Here is a 16,775-nt window from a genome sequence, read left to right as displayed (position 1 = left end):
CCTAGCAAAATATTTTTAAGGTCAATGCGTATATAAAGTCATGGATATATGATTTACAAGCGCCAATGACATGGACTATGAATAAAACTTCCATATATCAATTAAATAGTTGTAGGTTTGATCCCTAGCATAACATACTTTAGCCAAGCTTAATATCTGTGATATAGGGAAACAGTATATTTGTGGATGACTATATATAAATTATCCATTCAGGTGAAATCACTTTTTTATTCACCCTATTCCCTCTGCTTCACTTTTTTGTTTTCAAGTAAGATTTTTGACTTACTTGTAGTTTCATCAAATACTTTTGCAAGCAAAATCTGATCCCGCATTTTGCTAAATCCTACCCTCTGATGAGAAGGAAAGTGTTTCTTCGAAACTCCACGGATTAAGGACTATTCACTTATTTAATGTTTCCTTTTCAAATTAAATGTGTTTTAACTCGTTTTCAAAGTGTTTTAACATGTTTTATTAACTATTTACTCTTATATACTAGATAGAGGAAATAAATCATAATTTAGGAATTTAAAATTTGTGATTTGAAAAAGTTAAATTTCAAATATAGACCTTTTATTGTATGCAAGACAAAGAATACAGTATAGTAAAATATGTTTTCTTTAAACCAGGAGGTGATGTATAAACATCGAAAACTCATGGGTTAAGGAAATATATTTACTATACTGTATACTTTGTCTTGCATACAATAAATTTTCTATATTTGAAATTTAATTTTTTCAAATCACAAATTTTAAATTCCTAAATTATGATATGTGTATGTATATATATATATATATATATATATATATATATATATATATATATATATATATATATATATGTATGTATATATACCACCCAAGAGGTTGATATTTAGCAGCGTGGCGTGGGAATTACTTTTCCACAAATACCATGTTAACATGTAAAATATCAACTTTGTGTTGTCAACATCAAATGGAAAAATTATCTGACGAATTGGTGGCGACAGGATTTTTTTATGGACACATAGATCATAAAATTGTCTTCCCAGTAACGAAACAGCTGTAATGAAAAACATCCAGGAGAAATTAAACAAAAGATATAAAAAAGAAAAAGTGAGTCTTTGAATTTCAACAAAGTTTTGCACTATATATATATATATATATATATATATATATATATATATATATATATATATATATATATATCTTTAATTTTTAGTTTCATTTTACTTAAGCCTTTGTACACAAAACAAAGCAGAGATACAAAATAATCGACACAGAATATATTTTAAGGGGATATGGACTTAATTGAGGAAATTGCGATTGATAATTGAGGAATTTACGATCTCAAAAATATTTTATTACATATATATTTTTAAGTAAGCGGGGAACAGGAATAAATGAAGCCTGTATGAGATACTTAGCTAATTCCATAGTCAATTAAAGTTGGATTTTTCAAATTTTAGTTAATAAAAATTCTAAAGAAAATTAGTTTTTCTCCTTAACTTAACAGTAAATTATGTTGCATTATTTTTTTGATTATTTGATTTTGATTAATCTGCTGGTACTTAGGGAAGCATCACATCGGGAACATGCACTATTCCTTGCATACGCCAGTGTTTAACTGTATTTAGGGTTAGAGTAAGGGTTAAGGTTAGGCTATGTTAGGCTAGGGTAAGGTTAGAGTAAGGGTGAAGTTAGAGTTAGGGTTAGGGCTAAGTAAGGCTAAGGTTTTTAGTTAACTTATAGTTAGATTTTAATTAGGGTAGGAGTTCGATTAGTGTAAGGATTATGTTAGGGTTAGTGTTAAGGTTAGTTTAGGGTTAGGTAAAGTTAGTGCTACTTAACCTTCAACTACTATATCATTTGGAATATTTAATTAAATATTCTAATGTCAGATATTTCTGACAAAAGCGTTTGCAGAAATATCGAAGACACTCAAAGATTGTGACTAGTAGGTAACACAAAGTTTCTTGGGTTTTTTTTTCAATTTTCTTATTATTTTGTTAAAACTTAAGATCCCAGACATTTGCTCGCTATCTCATACATTCCAATAGAGAGATTCAACCAAGGTTCTGATCGTCTTCTTAAGTGCAACTGCTTGAATCACTCATCAACTTTAAAACTATAAAAAAAACTATTTAATTGTTGTTTTTTTTTCAATTATTCGTTAGAAAACTATTTAATCAGTAAGTCATTTAATAACCTGCAATAAATGCATCAACTTGCCCTCTTGAATTCACTATAGTACTAATGTAATTTAAGGGATCATCAGTCGTTCACCATGAAACACTCTTTCGGGTATTTAAAATCAAAACACTATATTAAATCATGGCTCCCCAGCAGTGTTGATCAAACACCACCTCCCATAATCGGTAGAAGAAGATATGTTACAGATATTAGATCTAGTTTATACATATATATATATATATATATATATACGAGCAAACAGTTAATAAAACATGTTAAATACACTTTAAAATGAGTTAAAAACATATTTAATCTGAAAGGAAACACTAGATAAGTGGATTTTTATTTTATTGTATATATATATATATATATATATATATATATATATATATATGCATTAATTACTTACTTTTCTCATCTCTAAAGAGGCGAACGCCCGCTTTCTTCATATTAGAGCCGAGCCGATGAGTTGTCAATTCCGATTCGGGATAAATATGGTCCGTGATTAAATGCCGTAGAATCAACTGCAAATAATACGAAGAAAAAAAATCTTAATAGTTTTTAACAAACAAGTGACGGATTTTCTAAAAAAAAAAAAGGCTGCGCTAAAAATCTTAGTGCGCGGAAACCAACCGTCAAAATCAAATAACAATCGCCAACTAAAGTTTATCTGAAATGAATGGCATTTATGATAAATATAACTAGAAATAAAAATTAAAAAAAAAAATTTTTAAATATTAAAAATAATTGGATTATACGTTTGCGGAAACAGAGGCTCCGATAGAAGATACACATGAATCATTTATAAGCTATCTAAAAATTATTAAAATGATTATTTTATTTTTTGACAAAGGATTTATTACTTATCAAGACCTGAATGCAACTCAAGGATTAGGTTATTTAGTCGCTGAGTCAAAAGCTTAATGTATGCTCGTGGTGGAAACTAGGTGGTATTTGATTATTTGCAGAGATGCAGGAATTTGTTCACATTGGCCTTGAAGACGGTCATTTTGTACTTAGCCGTGAACAAGTCGAGTGAAGCAAAGTTATACAGACAGGAAATTCTATGAAAGACAATTTTCTCATGGAATTTGCGATTGGATTTTGGCCAAAGATAGAGAGTAAAAGCAATTGTTGTAAGTGGTTGTAAATAGACGATCGCTTGTTCTTATGAAAGTTTGGCGGTAAGGGGAGCATTGATTGAATCCCAGATGAGCACTTGCCATGAAAATAACGATAGAGCTTGCTTGCTTTTATTTACTTATTTTTTATTTATTTTTATTCTTATTTTTTTTTTTTTTTACTTCCGGTTTCTGCTATTTTGCTGGATAATTATATACGGTCAAGTAGACAGCCGCATAAATTACATTTGCGTGAATTAAACAAAAAATCAACCTAGCTGTTTTGGAGTCCATAGGGAACGACCTTGTGTATATATATATATATATATATATATATATATATATATATATATAGATAAATAAAATGAAAAGCTCTCATCTTGGCAAGGCTTCATGGTTTAACAAGCTTTTGGAGCTGACCTTTACTCCATTGCCAAGGTCACTGGAAAAATGGTGGGATCATTCTACTGATCCAGTAGATATCTAACTGCTGATGCTATTCTTTACTTGTATAAGAGCTAAGTACATCCTAGGCAGGAGCTGCTAGAAACACCTTATCCTGCCTTGACCGAGTTCCAAATAGACTTCGTAGCCTGGTAGGGAATGCCCTTTTCTCTTCCCTGCAACCACTTTCCCACAGAGGAGACGTTGCGAGCCTGTCTCCACTCTATTGCTATTTTCATGGCAAGTGTTCATCTAAGTTCCAGTCTATCATTCCTTCTGGCCAAACTTTCATGTAAAACACTTATCTAGTTGAAACCAATATCAATCTGCGGTCTGAAAGATGTAGCAAAAAAGAGAAAAATACGTAACATTAGGTTTCAAAGCAGGTTTTGAACACTTTCAAGGCAGGGTAGGGTGCTCTAAGCAGCGTATTTCCAGATGTAGAAAGGGTACTTCATTTTAGGGTGCATTTCAAGATTATACGCGAACAGAATTTTGCTGTGGTGAAATATTTTCAGAGCCAGCCATTTTTCCAGCGACAATGGAAACATATTTGATATAATATTCACTTTTTAGTTTATAAATTCAATTTTATAAGGTTAAACATCATTTTATTTCTGTATGGACATCCTCCCTGAATGCAGATATTGTTATATAGCCCGAGTGAGTATATATAAATAGCGTCTATATAATTGATGTCTCTTACACTGTATGTGACGTCTAGTGGTTGAAATGTACTTGTATTGTTTAATGTGCGTGCTTTATATATAATAAAACAGTTAATTAACGATAAGTCTATGTAGCACACAGACAAAAAATATACTTCTCTTTGTTATGTATTCATCCTTTCTCATTATTCAAGTGCACAAAACCTATCAACAATAGGTTATACATTTGGTATATCCTTTTTCTTGACTTCCCATCGGAGCTGCAAAACGTTGAAATGTTCTACATTATTCTAAAGTGGCGTTTCATCCAGCTTCCAAAATGCGGAGACATATCTTTCATGTAAACTCTTTTGAATTTTCACGTCTGACTTTGAACTCTTAACTAAACTCATTACATGTATTCCCAAGGCATCTTGTTACGCCATTAACTCCACGTGGCGAAGACACAAACACAAATCGGATGATATACCTCCGCCTTTGTTTATATTCTAACATTCTTTTTCCCCCGAAGTAAACATTTTTGGGAACTATTTTAATATAAATAATTTAATCTGTAAATATTTATTTTGCATCGATATCATTATTTGTAAGATTCTAGTTTTATAAATATCAGTTACGAGAATAATAATAATAATAATAATAATAATAATAATAATAATAATAACAATAATAATAATAATAACTATAAATTCTCTAACCCCACCTAATCCCCCCATTACCACATCACTGTTCTCCTTCCCCAAAAAAGAGTGAGACCAAATAGCCAAGTAGTCAAGGAGGATGGAAAAACCAAGGAATAAGCACTGACCAGACTTCCACTGTATAAGTGTGAAGAGAACTGGGACCTTGAGTAGACTTACTGCCAATCAAATTTCAGTAAAGACCAATGCCCACTGCCAACGAGAAATCAATGACAGGCAACTGTTGCGATAATGCAAATTTACTTGCAAATGGTGTCGAAAGAGGTGGAGAGTACTGGAAATCTGGAGAGACTTGTTGTTACTCAGCTTCCAGGGAACACCATAGGCTGTATTCAATTGTTAAGGAGGGGTGCGAGCGAACTAATGTCCAGGCAAGCAAGAAGAACAATGGAAATTCCAGGAAAGGTGACCTAAACTACATCTAGGCAAACGAAAATAAATAATGGAATACCCAGACTTGTAGCGACCTGGTTCCATGACGTCAATCGGTCATGGATCAGATCGAAAACCAGTAAAAGTGCAATAACAAGCTGGCGAGGAAATATCAAAGAGATATCAATAAAAGAGGAGAGCAACAAAGCAACAGGCGAATAGTCAGAGAGACGGACAGCTGTGGGACACAAATTGGCAGTTTGCGACCACCCCTACCACAAACCCCCACTTCCGTTATTGTGTTGAATTATGTATATTAAATATATCGTAAATTAAACTAAGTCGTTTTGATGAACAAAGTATCTCGTATTCATTGATAAATTAAATAACTGTCCATTTTAATTGCAAGATGATCACCAGCCAGACATATATGTAACAAATAAGACCTGTGATGAACTGTGTGGAAGCTCCTTCTGAGCCGCCAATAATAATAATAATAATAATAATAATAATAATGATGATGATGATGATGATGATGATGATAAGAAGAAGAAGAAGAAGAAGAAGAATAAGAAGAAGAAGAAGAAGAAGAAGAAGAATCGACCAGCAAACGTGACGTTGCCCGGTCAGTATCTATCATTAGAACTCAGTTGGTAAAGAATTAAACCTTATGAAAAATAATAAGAGAATTACATTTCGTAAAAGTTGTGTTTGACGTTTACACAAGGCTTTGTTTTCAGATGCCTCTTGGTAAAATACGTATCGTAGGTTATCTGATTCGCTCGTTTGATGCATAAACAATAATTTTCCAAAGAGCTTAAAGGATTCGTTAAGTGTGCATGTTCGACTACCTCTAGAAGATCCACACTGGCCAAAGACAGCGGTCGCGTCCGCTTTATCATTTTGCAAGGAACAGGTTCGTATCCCCTACGAGTTTGATTAATTTTTAAAGTAAGTGTTGTCTACTCCGGGTATATAATCAATCTACTTTATAAATTCCAACATTAAACGCACAAATACCCACACAAACACACAAGCGTACATACACAAATATGAAATAAATTAGGAATATATATTTTATGGCTACTACACTACACACGGACTTGCGTTTCACACACATAGAAATACGGAAAGAAACACGAAAGGCCGCCGTGTAACTTAATTGCCGTACATATATTTTCACAATTAAATACGTACATAGACTAACCTACTTATTGCTTTTCAAAATCGGTAATATTATATCCTCATAAAATATGTGTGTGTGTGCGTACATAAGAGGCATTGTCTGTGTGATGAACTGTATCCGCCAGACTCCTCCTTTCATTTTACAGATTTCAAACTTGATATATAAGGAAGTTTGATCTGTGCGATTTGATGTAGTTTTAACCGGTAAAACAGCGACTAAAGTTCATTTTTTTTTAATTGGCAGGTGTAAGTCGACTTAAAATGCGAGTCTATGCATGCGCAAATATACATTAATAGATTAAACAACGTTATTAATCTATATATATATATATATATATATATATATATATATATATATATATATATATTTGTTTACTGTTACTTGGGAAAGAATTCCAACAAAATGCTCAATTACAAGGAAAACCTTTTCAATATAAGAGCTTAATATTTATTTATGTAAAATTGTACAAAAGGTCAAAAACATTGGTACCGTCGGTTTTAAGAAAACAACATGGCTGACAAGAGCCTAACATTATTTACGATTTACCATTAATTGCCCCCCCCTTATGTTAGGCTTGAAACCGACGGTGTTTTTCTGACCTTCTGTACTATTTAATATATATATATATATATATATATATATATATATATATATATATATATATATATATATATATATATATAGTAATTTATAAAATATATATGGCGATTAAGCTACACTGAATATTCGGCGTTTCATCCACGCTATTATATTAATTTTATGTGAGTAAATGAAGTAGTTATATATATATATATATATATATATATATATATATATATATATATATATATATATATTACATTGAATAGACTGTATGAAGCTGACAAAACAACTCTCTCTCCATGTATTATGTTACACGAAGATATTTTAAAACTATTTCTAAATGTAGTTTTCAGAAGCATGTTTACAAAAAATGGGCGTTTTTTTAACGGAGGTGGATTCAAGTATTTATGAATTACTCAAAATACACGAGCTGAGATAGAAATCAAAGCCTAAGGACAAGGAGTCAAAGTACTATAAAAATAATTAAAAGATGTTTTGAAATCTACTTATTCTTAACATAACGTGAACGATTTGCGCATGTGCGGTCGTGACACAGCTGAAAAACAGATAAAAATCCGATGACACTCACCCCAGTACAATTCTTTTTAATTTGACGCATTAACAGCCCTTTATTAGTAGGCAAACCGATTAAAAAGGATTCCACGTGTCTGAATATCCTGTATACATATTTTGTACATGAAATATATATTGAGTATATAGATTGAGAAATGTTCTCCATCACACAGTATCACTATATATATATATATATATATATATATATATATATATATATATATATATATATATATATATATATATACTAGCGGGGGTACCCGGCGTTGCCCGAGTGTTTGTTTCCGGGACGGGGGGGGAGTTTTAAAAAATGTTATGGTAGGTAAGTAGGAAGGATCAAACCCGGAGTCATGAGTAAAAGTAGGAAAATAAAGTGTGAAAAAAACCCAAAAAAAAAACATCTGCAACGTTAACAGTTCGGCCACCAAGAAAAGTCCATTCCAGTTGTTTAGGAAAAAAAAAACGACTACGGTAGGTCGGCGCGAACGTGAAAATATAATGTGAATTGTCCAGCACGCTAACCACTACGCCACAGAGCACTGCAGCTAAGTTTAGTGATTTTAAATAACTTCACATGAAAGAACTACGAAGCCAAACCGGTGTTCTCTTCTCAACTGTTCCTTGTGAACGATCCCGAAACGGTGTTAAGTGGTGGCAGGGGAAGTAGGAATTTATTAGAGAGAAAATATTTTACCACTTCCATTGATCTTAACCGATTTTGGCCGTGACTTCTCAGCAGCAAAAGTATAGAAATCTAAGATTATCGAGGAATTTGAAAAATAATAAGCCTATAACATACCTCAGATATTGTTCTGCCGTTTGTGCATATTATATTTGCATGAAATATCTTGATTTTTAATCCTATTAATGTCAAAATCAGACGGGAAAAATGAGTTCATTTTATTTATCTAGAGACTAGAGAAGATATATATATATATATATATATATATATATATATATATATATATATATATATACATGCAGAAAGATTTGAGAACAAGTTTACTAATCAAGGCAAAAGCAAACACAAAAACAAATATCGCTATTTGTATTGTAATTCCAACAAAATAAAAAAGCTCAATATATCCACTGATGATATTAGACATTAGTATGAGTCATGATTTATATATATATATATATATATGTGTGTGTGTGTGTGTGTGTATTTGTTTTTAATTTTAAACTATACTTATTAACTATGAAGCAAGGAAAATCGCATTCTGTAAAGGAGAACATGTTAGAGTTTTCATTACAACTATGTCTACGACTTCATTGGATGTTATTCAAACATCCCAAGCCGGTACTCTTTTGAATCCTACAAGAGCCAATATTCTACAGCGAAATCCTACTCCCGTCCGCAGGTGATGCTGGGAAACTTCAACAATGTTCCTTCGCTTTCTTCTTTATTTGTTTTGTAGTGCCTTGCCTTCGACAAAACGCATTAAGACTATACGACGGCAGCGTTTCCGGTCCAGAACAGAATGGAATGTAAAAGCCATATAATAGCTCCATCACCAACTTCCGGTTAATAGTGGAACGACGGAGACACACTGGGAGACATGGACGAAATCCTCCTAAGCGTTCTTTTAAATCCGGATACTAACTGATGGAGTTAAAAAGACAGAGTTGGTTCGGATAAGACTGGGGGGGGGGTAAAATGTCTGACGTAGAAAGGCTGAGAAAGTGGGAAAATAGAAACGACGAAAGAATGGCGAGAAAGAAAGAGACGGGGAATAGAAACAATAATTGAAAACTAGAAATAAAGTGAATAGAATATATAATAAGGAAAGTCTGGCGATATGGAGAAGAGAGAGGAGCATAATGGATGAAAAATAAAGATGAAGTGAGATAATGAAAGAATAAAAGTACTGCTAACTACTGTCTGTACTTATCCTCTTCAAGAAAAAATATAAGCAGAAACCCTAGCAGATATACAGACGCACACGTGCACATCTATAATATAAAGCTAAATGTGTGTGTGTGTGTGTGTGTGTGTGTGTGTGTGTGTGTGTGTGTGTGTGTGTGTGTGTGTGTGTGGTCACGCATAAGCACCTATATGGTTGACTATTTTAAAAAACATATAATGATAGAAGATGTATCGAGACACAGGAATGGGTATGTTTGATCCGGCAGAACAGTGGTTCATTAAAATTGTGGGGTCTGCGTTCGCGCCTGGTCCACAAAGTATGGAAATAAAACATTTAAAAATTAAAGAAAAATACGTTTACAAGTGTTTTTGATATAGATGTACATAAGAATACTTTGATAAGTACGTTTTAACTTAAATAGGGATGGTATAATAAAATTGTGGGGTCTGCGTTCGCGCCTGGCCTCCATAGAATAGAAATAGGCGCAAACTGTAATAAAGACTTTTCATATCTATCTTCGTAAGTATACTTTGATAATTATGTTTCAGTTTTAAGAAATATGGTATAATAAAATTATGAGATGTTCGTTCGCACCTGACTTCCATCGAATGGAAATATGTCGCAAAGTTTAACAAGGTTTTTTAATATAGATCCACAGAATATATTGATAAGTGTTTCCATGTGAACAGGTATGGTATAATAAATTATGGCGTTTATCTATTTTATTTTTACTTTCATTATATTTTGCTTTGGTTTTGATACCCACAAATTCGAAGCTATCTCTTTACAACCATTCCTTTTCATAACCTATCACACTTTCATAAATCAGAGTCCATTTTCTATAGGCTGTTTTTGAACCCAGTCAACGACGGGTACATTTGCTAGTATATATATATATATATATATATATATATATATATATATATATATATATATATAGTTATTTCCACAGTCAGACAAAGTCGCAGCTCATGAGAGCAATGAAAGCCAACAAACCGGAAGTCCAAGGCTCGAGTTTCGCACGTATTGGGGCTCATCAGTAAGACACATTCGAATTCGGGATTCGAAACCCGCGCCAATCCATGGGAGGGAAGCACTCTAGCAACTAAGCAAACGCGGCACACACAAGAAAGTATTGTTAACTACCAGAGATCAATCAAACTGCAGCGAAATTCGACAGTGGTATAAAACTACGTTCGTCTCGCACCCACGCCGATGTCTCACAAGTTGGAATTGTACACGCGCTAAGAATGTCGTAAAGACATGCTTATCTAACGAGCCGTAAGCAATACATGTATATATATATATATATATATATATATATATATATATATATATATTTATATATGTGTATATATATGTATATATATTGTAAAAAAGAATAAAAATACTTAATATTTAGTAGAGCGAAATATGTTTTTAATTATTATAAACCCAAGTATATTAACTTAATTAAACTTGAATCATCTGAGGATATGGGCGGATAATTTTAATCATGTCTGTTGAAACAATTCGTAATGAGTTAATGGAATACACTTGGGGTTATAATAATAAAATATATATACACACACACACATATATATATATGTATATATTCATACATACATATATATTTAGTTATTTTTGAATATTAAGATTTCATTCAGTATAATTGAATTTTGTAAAAGAAAAAAATTATTATTTGAACAAATGATACAATTCATGGTACTTTCCTTAACCCACGGATTTTTGATGTAGGCTAATCTCCCCCGAGGGAAAGAAAGAAAGAATATATATATATATATATATATATATATATATATATATATATATATATATATATACTTGTTTATTGTTATATAAACATGCTCACATCCTGCTGCTACAAATAGCCAGTTGTTTCAATCAAACAACAGATATCATCAGGCAGCGACTTGACTATTCAAAAGTTCAATGAATAAAGATTATTGTGAGCATGTTTATATAACAATAGACAAGTATTATCAGCTCTTTTTATTGAGCACTATCGAACAACCTCGTTGAATTCATTAGCCCATTACTTTTGGTTATAAAAAACCCGAGTATATATATATATATATATATATATATATATATATATATATATATATATATATATATATATATATATTGCCCCTTTTTTCGAATGAAAACCGATTAAAAAATGTTCCACATGTCTGAATACCCTACACGCCAAATTTCAAGTCTGTAGATTAGAAGTTCGTTGAGTATTTTTCCTTGCGCACACACATATTCTCAGTTTTATAGATATGCTAGAAAATTCACCGGCGGTGCCCGATATTAAACGCAAATCCCTTTATAGAAAATAAAACAAAAACAAAACAGAACGAATCCGAAACAGGTGTATGCAAGTATTATGCTTTTTTTTCTAAACAATTCTCTTCTTGTAACGAAAAAAAATAATAAATAACTCGAGCTGGGATCTAAATCAAAACCTAAAGACAGTGACTCAAGTACGATAACCATTAGGCCAGCTTGCCCAGATGCTTAAAAAGTATTTTCAAACCTCGTGAAACAGATTACAAACAGGTAAAGATACGATGATCACCAAGTGTCAATGTTTCAAGTTTGATTACATACCAGCTTTTGTTCGGATGAAAGCGGACTAAAATGCGTTCGGCATGTCTGAATATTCTATATACCAAATTTCAATGTGTAGGTAAAAATTTCGTTGAGTATAAAGGTTGAGAAGTGTCATCACACACACACACATTCTAACTTTTATAGATAAACTAGCAGTTCAGCCTGGTTTTGCTCGGGAGCTATGCACTGGTTATAACTTTATGTGAATATGTATATACATATTTAAAAGTTTGACTCATGTCCAGATAACCTTCAAAATTCAAAGTAGATTTCAAGTTTTCAGACCAAGAATTGGCGGAGGAGTTTGGTAGAGTTTTTAAATGGCCAATTCTTTGAACTTTGGCCCCTTGACAGCACAACTTTTTACCGATTAAAAAGATTTCCCCAAATCTAAATGCCCCTTATGTCGAATCGCGAGGCTATTGACTGAAAAATGACAGAGTAGTTTGGTAGGGGAATACACACACAGACACAAACACATACAGAGATACAATTTCATTTTTAAATATATATAGATAAATTATCAATCTTCCTCAAATCGATATATATTGACAATACAGATTGTATTGAGGTATTAAATACTCCGTTAAAGGTCGATATGCCGTAAATGAAGCAAACAAAGAAATATGAAAATGTTGTTAAGTGATGTCGTCGGAAGACGCTGTAAAGGGATGCTCAGTCTGTCTGACACGCCACTAAAAAACGTATGCAAATGTCTAACGTTTGCGGTATGAATAAGATCACGTGTGGTTACATAGCGATATATTTCTGATCTTTATTAGCTGACAAAGGTTAGATCAGTTGAACCAGATTTATCGGCCAACAACTGACCCGGTGCTAAACTGGAGTATTGAATGTTGCTTTTTAATTAGACCCGGGTCCTTTTTGTTTCCTGTGTTGCAAAAATAACAATCGATCGCGCGTCCGTTTTATCGACGTCATCAGCGAAAGCCCGCCATGAATTAATTAACATTTTCCCTCATTACAATAATAGGTGAATTGATTTAGGTAGCTAAGATGGGAAACAGTCGGTTTAGAATGTAGCGCGTTTGCGGGAAAGTGGCAGATATGATGATATCTTTTTTTAAAGCTAAAAACGTTCGACTCAGTACCGTAGAGTTTAATTTCCTTCTCTCTAGCTCTCTTACAGGCACTGTTACTTTATTACCGTGTCTATATCTCTTTGATTTTCTCTTTTTCTTCATCTACATCTCTCTTTTCATTTTGCTTCATCTTTCTCTCTCTCTCTCTCTCTCTCTCTTCACCTCTCTCTGACTATTCCACTTGAACCCTTATTCTTATCTCCCCCTCCCTTACTCTATCTGTTTTTCTTTTTCTAGGATTTCCCCTTCTTTTCTCCATTTATCTCAATTTTTTTTATTCCCCTCTCATCCGCTCTCTCTCTCTCTTCTCGTTTTCTATTGCTCCTCCCCCTTCCCCCTTTCCTTTTTTTCTTTTACATAGAAGTAACCATGTATCGAGGCCTGGAGGCCACTCGAGGATAATTGTTACTGAGTGTACAGTAGTCAATGGGACGATATCGTAGTAATCATTAGTCGTGGGAATTTAGTAAATTGGATTACTTAAGAGGACGATTCATCAAGAATTTGTTTATATTGGACTTGAAGACATTGTAGTCAGCTGGAAAACAGGCAAATGGAGGAAAGTTCCACGGGCGTGCAGTTCTAAGAAAGAAACTTTGTTCATGGAATCTACGTTTAGATTAAGGCACAGATAAAAAAAAAGAGAAAAATTATCATTGTGAAAGTTTGGCGAGCGGGGACAATAGATTGGAGCTCAGACGAGCATTTATTATGAAAATAACAATAAAGCAGAGACAGGCTTACAACGTCTCTTCTGTTGGAAAGAGGTTGCAGGGAAGAGAAAAAGGCATCCCCCCATTAGGCTACGAAGTCTTTTTTATTTTTACAAAGGCATCACCACTTATCAAGGCCTATAGGCCTCTCGAGGATAAGGGTCAAAGGGGCTTCTTCTCCCACGTCCTCTTTATCACTGTACATGGTGGAAAGATAAAATTGTAGCACTAGAAAAAACGACATTATTCCGTTTCCGTTTGATGAAAATCGGTTAATTTTTTTTTTTTTTTTTTTTTTGTCGACCGACTAGTTGGATTATTGTGCACAAATCCCAAGAGCTATAAGGGGTTTCTTTCATGTATGAAAGTGACACAATATTCATCAAGCGGGATCGAAGATGCGCCGCTGTACAACAATGCTCTCTACCGATCCAAGTTAGGACAACAGGACCATTTCCAGTACCTTCAAAATACATCAGAGGATTGTCACGAATAAAAAAAAGACGTGCCTAGGGTGATGAAAACAAAGTTTCCGGCCACGGTTATTGTTTTTTTATTGTGGTTGCAAGAGAAGGCCACAGCATGCCATGGGATATCTTCGAAGTCGGCTTGAAAGTCAACACCAAAGTTTACTTGGATGTGCTGAAGAGTGTGGTGATCCCCTGGTGCAATCAGGTGGCCGTTGTTAGACAGCAGGACTTAATATAATCACCCACAGAAATATTGCTTCTTTGTATCATAGTTATAAATTGTGACGAGATACTCACTTCAAACCCGAGATCGGACTAACGACCACTGACGTGATAGTCAGGCCGTCGGGAGAGGCGCTTTTAATAATTATATGAAGCAACATTTTATGCAAACATTGAACGCCAATGCCAGAGTGCTCTACTCGTATATATACACACGGTTTAGAATTACGTTAAAGAAGTAGTAGACAATATCACTACTAGGAGCGCTTTATACGAGTAAGGAAACAGAAAAGAGAGAAGAACTTGTATATATAAACACGGTTATATATATATATATATATATATATATATATATATATATATATACACGTGTGTGTGTGTATGTATGTGTGTGTTTGTGTGTATGTCTGTGTATGTGTGTATGTGCATGTGTGTGTGTGTGCGCGTGTGTGTGTGTGTGTGTGTGAGACAGAGTTGTGGTTTCAGTATATATTTTTATGGATTCATTTTCTTCTGTTCTATTCTTTCTTTTTCATGCATCTCTGGGCCAAGTATACTTTAAAATGATGCGTATTTTAAAAAATTACAAAAAATATTACAAAAAAAAAAAACAATAAAGCAGAAATATATTCCATCTGAAACGCATCATCTCTTATTCATCGGAAGCTCATGCATTCATCGAACCAGATTTATTTCCTAATCTAGGGAACACTTCAAACCATACGGGCAAACTATATAAGTAATAGCAATTGTATTTCCATGTAAAAAAAATAAATAAATAAAACATTGATTGATATAAAGAGTGTAATCACCAAGAAGCATGCATAGCGTAATAGCTATTGGTAGATGCTTTAAGGTTTAGCCTTGCAACAAACATGCCTTCATAGCTCAGACATTAACGTCAAAGGAAAAAGGAAATCGTACGCTAAATGTTTTGGTTTCGATTCTCGGTGGTGGCGCATGAGTCAATTTTTTTTTTTTAACTTTTAAAATCATTATTATATATTGGGTCCAATATTATATAAAATTAAATACAAAATCTGTATTAATCAAAATGTCATCTTTAAGCACATTTTATGACTATGCCGGGCGGCCTTCTAGTATATATATATATATATATATATATATATATATATATATATATATATATATATATATATATATATATATATATATATAATGACGATTAGGAGATGTATGGTCGGAGATTGCGCACCTCTTGCCTCACAATTACATGCGCAGCTGCCCCTACAGGGGGTATCTTTTGTCTTTCGAGACTAAGCAGAGGCATCGTGTATATATATATATATATATATATATATATATATATATATATATATATATATATATATATAGTAATTTATAAAATATATATGGCGATTAAGCTACACTGAATATTCGGCGTTTCATCCCCTCTACGATTCGTCAGGCTTATGCGCGAATTCTGTAGTTGTTTCTCGTTTTTATATGGTCCTCTTCTGTTGCGGATTTTAGTTAGCCAATCAGCTTTCTAGTATCCACCGCGCCCCTTCCTATCAGGAATATGGGATAATATGATGTATATTTAGTTAAATTTAGCTTAAATGCAAAGCAGGGAAAGAAAGTGGTTTGGATTTCTTTGTGATAGGAAGGGGCGCGGTAGATACTAGAAAGCTGATTGGCTAACTAAAATCCTCAACAGAAGAGGGCAATATAAAAACGAGAAACAACTACAGAATTCGCGCATAAGCCTGATGAATCTTAGAGTGGATGAGACGCCGAATATTCAGTGTAGCTTAATCGCCATATATATTTTATAAATTACTGACTAGCTTTACCTACGCATTGAGCACTTTTGAAGTAAATACTTAAAGTTTACGCATAAATCTATACTTTCGTATATTAATTTTATGTGAGTAAATGAAGTAGTTATATATATATATATATATATATATATATATATATATATATTTATTATAAGGTAAAATTAAAAGCCAAGAACAA

General features: G+C 33.0%; 1 protein-coding gene across 1 annotated transcript in view; it reads right to left on the bottom strand.

The window, feature by feature from the left end:
- Nucleotides 1-16,775, bottom strand: part of LOC145296133 (uncharacterized) — a 1,188,759-nt gene that overhangs the window by 47,925 nt on the left and 1,124,059 nt on the right. Inside the window, exon 22 of the mRNA XM_080142289.1 lies at nt 2,578-2,692. Coding sequence (XP_079998415.1) covers nt 2,578-2,692 — 115 coding nt within the window. The remainder of the gene's footprint in view (nt 1-2,577; nt 2,693-16,775) is intronic.

Source organism: Euprymna scolopes, chromosome 16 (genome assembly GCF_053919585.1).
Source record: "Euprymna scolopes isolate OS-2025 chromosome 16, ASM5391958v1, whole genome shotgun sequence".
NCBI lineage: Eukaryota > Metazoa > Mollusca > Cephalopoda > Sepiida > Sepiolidae > Euprymna > Euprymna scolopes.
The sequence above is the reverse complement of the archived record's forward strand: the minus strand, read 5'-3'. Positions and strand labels throughout refer to the sequence as shown.